This window comes from Bactrocera latifrons, unplaced genomic scaffold (genome assembly GCF_001853355.1).
Source record: "Bactrocera latifrons isolate USDA-ARS-PBARC rearing strain unplaced genomic scaffold, ASM185335v1 scaffold_979, whole genome shotgun sequence".
Classification (NCBI taxonomy): Eukaryota; Metazoa; Arthropoda; class Insecta; order Diptera; family Tephritidae; genus Bactrocera; species Bactrocera latifrons.
The window spans coordinates 24,113-28,104 of NW_017537688.1; the positions used below are offsets into that span (position 1 = coordinate 24,113).

The 3,992-nt window shown below is 34.3% G+C and overlaps 1 protein-coding gene across 1 annotated transcript in view; it reads right to left on the minus strand.

Moving 5' to 3' along the window:
- Positions 1-3,174, minus strand: part of LOC108977932 (kinesin-like protein KIF14) — a gene marked incomplete at its 3' end in the record, with an annotated part of 23,183 nt that extends 20,009 nt beyond the window's left edge. The window contains 1 exon segment of the mRNA XM_018947922.1: positions 1,607-3,174. Within this exon segment, the coding sequence (XP_018803467.1) occupies positions 1,607-3,070 (1,464 nt within the window).
- Between the last annotated feature and the right edge of the window lie 818 nt (positions 3,175-3,992).

Genomic DNA, 3,992 nt, shown 5'->3' on the forward strand with positions numbered 1-3,992 from the left:
GATTTCAACTCTACTCGTCACCCTGATCACTTTGGTATATATAACCCTATATCTGACTCTTTTAGTTTTAGGACTAACAAACAACCGTTATGTGAACAAAACTATAATACTCTCTTTWGCAACTTTGTTGCGAGAGTATAAAAAAAATATTTTACATCTACTATTTTGACCAATGCTATTTCTTGTTTTGAAAAAAAAAAAATCAGTTTTAATATTCGGAATGAAAGATTTCCTACATTTTTAATAATAATAATAATTTAATAAAGCAAAGCAAAYATACAACTGAAACTAAAACAAAATTATTTTAATTGCAAATATTTTAAAATTATTAAATAATAACTATTTACACCTAATATTTTGTCCTGTTTACACCTATATTTTTGTTTTATAAGTTTAGATCTAGGGTATGGGTCCTACCATTCTGGAACCAGCTGCAGAGTATGCAAACTAGTCAGCCAGTTCATTGCTGGCTACCTGGCGCCCAGTTGAGGGGCACGTACACCCGACTGTCATGGAGACTTGAGGGAATTCATAAAGTTATGTGATTAGATTTGCTTAAAAATAGTATTAGTTTGTTTGAGACCAGTTTACAAAGATAAGTTTTATCGTGTTTATTTGACAAAATAAATTATATTTGTGTAATTATATAAGAGTACTAACCACACTAAAAACGTAATAATTGAAAATGACAAGTACATATTTACTATACATTTGACACTTGAGAATGCCTGATATTGTAATATACACTTTACATATTATACACACGCATTAAACACTTAAGTGCTTCCTTTGTGTGTTATTGTGATAGATAAGATTCTTATATCGTTATCTTCAGAAATATGAGGGTTATACTATATAACGTAACTAACTTATAAATTTCTCTTTCGTAACTTAGATGTGCAATATGCAGATAGATGCTTATAGTACGGTACTTCAAATCGGGAAAACGTATTTTGCAAAAGAAAAAATTAAATGGAATTTACTAAACTACACTTGTTTTCTAAGTTTATTTTATTATGCCCTTTTATTCATTTCTACGCATTTATTACAAAATTATGATAATCGTGATAATAAATACTTCGCTAACAATACTTTAACTCGTGTTTATTGGTAATTTTGCCTGTTGTTCCCATAATCAGTTTATAGGTAAACTACTACTACGTTAAGCTACTATTACGCTACTTATGCAATAAATAGATTGCCCAGTAATCCGTAAACGCGGGATCAAGGCCATTGAATTTATATATCCGATTAGGGATCACATCGCCACAATAGCGCCCAGCATGTTCTTGGAACTAATCAGAGTGCTAGGCCGGAGAGGGCACAGGTTTGTTGCGTCCCTTTTTTCATTCTCTTAATCCAAAAAAAAATTTAGTATAACAAGTAAGTAGTAATCATTATTATATTTGTAATAAGATTTATTTAACTTTATGGATGTGTTAGCAAATGCAAGAAGTAATGTTGGAGATGAGACGGTAACATTATAATAATTTAATTTTTTATCATTTATTTAACTACTTTATCCAATGACGAAAAAATAACAAGGCACTATATTGAAACAGCCTTTTTAATAAATAGAATTTTGTATTTTTATAGGGGTACTTACCCTTAAAAGCCATGTAAGTACACTTTCACGATATGGTACAAATACCGATCCATTCACTGTGTTTTTCTTTGAATCTGCTAATGCAGCAATTACTTTGCCCAATGTCAATAGACTTTTATTTATACTAACACCTTCACGTATGCGATCACCATTTGCGCCCACCATCGAAATTCGTTCACTCCCCGCTAAATCAACCAAGCTTATCCTACTTCGACGAGTTTGACGTGTACCAGTCTCATCAGATTTATTTTTCGACAAATCATCGCTAATCTCAGTCAAATTTAAAACAATATTAAATATCGAATGAGAACGTGAACTTTTRTCATTCATTCCTGTAGCCGCAGTTGCACGTTGTGAGTTACCTACGGCAAGCCAATTGCGCATTGCTTCGTACGAATCTACGGGATGAATACTTAAATCGACTACATATGGGCCCCAAATAGGGTGTTCTCGCACTTTCAAAGCAGGCCGATTTGTGACGCTTGTTGATGTTGGTGTACTTGCAACATGTACGCTTCCCACACTGCAATTGCTTTCTGAATTTGTAACACAGAGCAAATCATGTATTTTCTCATTATATATTTCAAAATAACTTATTTCGATTTCTGCACGAATTGAATGTTTCGTATTTTCCAAACGCTTAAAAAGTTCTCTACAAAAACGTGGTATTATACCGGCATCTGGATGTGGTCTGCTGTTGCCAGATGCATCATCGTCTAAAGCCTCAATACCCATCATACTATATGATTTTCCAGAACCAGTCTGGCCGTATGCGAAAAGGCACGCATTATAACCTTGAAATGCTCGATCTATTAAAGGCATCGACGTACCTACAAATACATCGTCTTGATTTGCGTAAAATTCATTATCGGGATCTGTAGAATCGAATATGTGATCATATGTAAAGGAATGGGTAAGTCCCGCAGTACAATCAGCAGTCATGCCGGCCGAAACAGTCAGCTCATTACCGCAAACACGTACAACATTTGTCACTTTGGCCAGCGAACACTCTTGAGCATTCAAAGGGCGCACCCGTACTGCAACTGTGAGATTACTTATCTCTGTATCATCTACTATTTGACTTCTTGAAGTGGCTTCAATATTTTTCCCTTTCGATTTTGTGGCGGAGGTCGCTGAATATGGAGTGCGTACTTTATTCAAAGGTGTCGACATAACATTTCGAAATAGTGATGATGGTGTATAACACGCATTAATTGCCGTCGAACGTGGAGTAATCCGAGGTGTATTCATACGATTATCGTCACTTAATACTTTATTTAATATTCCTGATTTAGTTCCACATTTATCTTCTAAATAATTTTTGTACCCAGACTCTGCTTTATGTACAACCCGATGCCTTAGACCACTTGGAGTCAGTTTCGATCTTCCATTCATAACTGGTGTTAATTCCCCAGTAGAAGCTGTATTTGTACGATACCGAGTAGACACACTTTTGCCACTCATAATTATAAAGATTTTAAATAATAATGAACAGGAATTCAATCACTGGTTAAATATTTTAAACAATTGAACGTTTACATACAAAACGCGCGTTCTGTTTTGAATTATTTGAGAATATGACATTAATGCAAATGCACATTTATCGATACTAAAACAGGGTGATCATAGGCCCTAACAATTATTAACTTCTAACAAATTTTGCATGCATAGATTATTTTATTTATAATTGGGGGATTCTCTTGCTCTTGCGAGATTGCAGATTTCAAAAATCGWATACCGAAATATACAAGGGCACGAGAGCACCCATTGCAGAATCTAGTGATATATGAACGGCGGATTCGGACAATTTATTGTAAATGACTATTGTGCATGGCTATTGTGAAATGGCGCACCTTCTGCATTCATTCTTTACAAARCAAACTGTAACAAATCTTTAAAATTTAAATAGAAATTATAAAATCTATATAAAATTTACCTTCCTCAACAATTTAACGTCAAAATTGGTATTTAAGTAAAATGACATCTAGCACAGGGATGCAATTATTTTTTTACGTGTCACGAAAATAAACATGCATTTTACAGCCCTTGCAAATATTTTTCTGCGTGTGTTTGTTGTTGTGCCGTTGCATTAGGTGGAAAAATCTGCCTCTAATAAATTTTTTTTGTCAACGTATGGGCTTTTAAGGTTCGATTTCACAATGTCTGGTTAGCAGCAATCTGACAGTTATATTCTGTTTAAAATAGGTTCTTTACCAAGAGAAGGAGACTTTTACATAGCCTGAAGAGATGCTGCGTAGTTGATTTTGGCAATTTAACATTTGTATTTGTTAAAAGCAATTTGCTGTGAACCAGCTGTTTCTTCTTCTTCTTCTTGATTGGCGTAGACAACGCTTACGCGATTATAGCCGAGTTAACAACAGCGCGC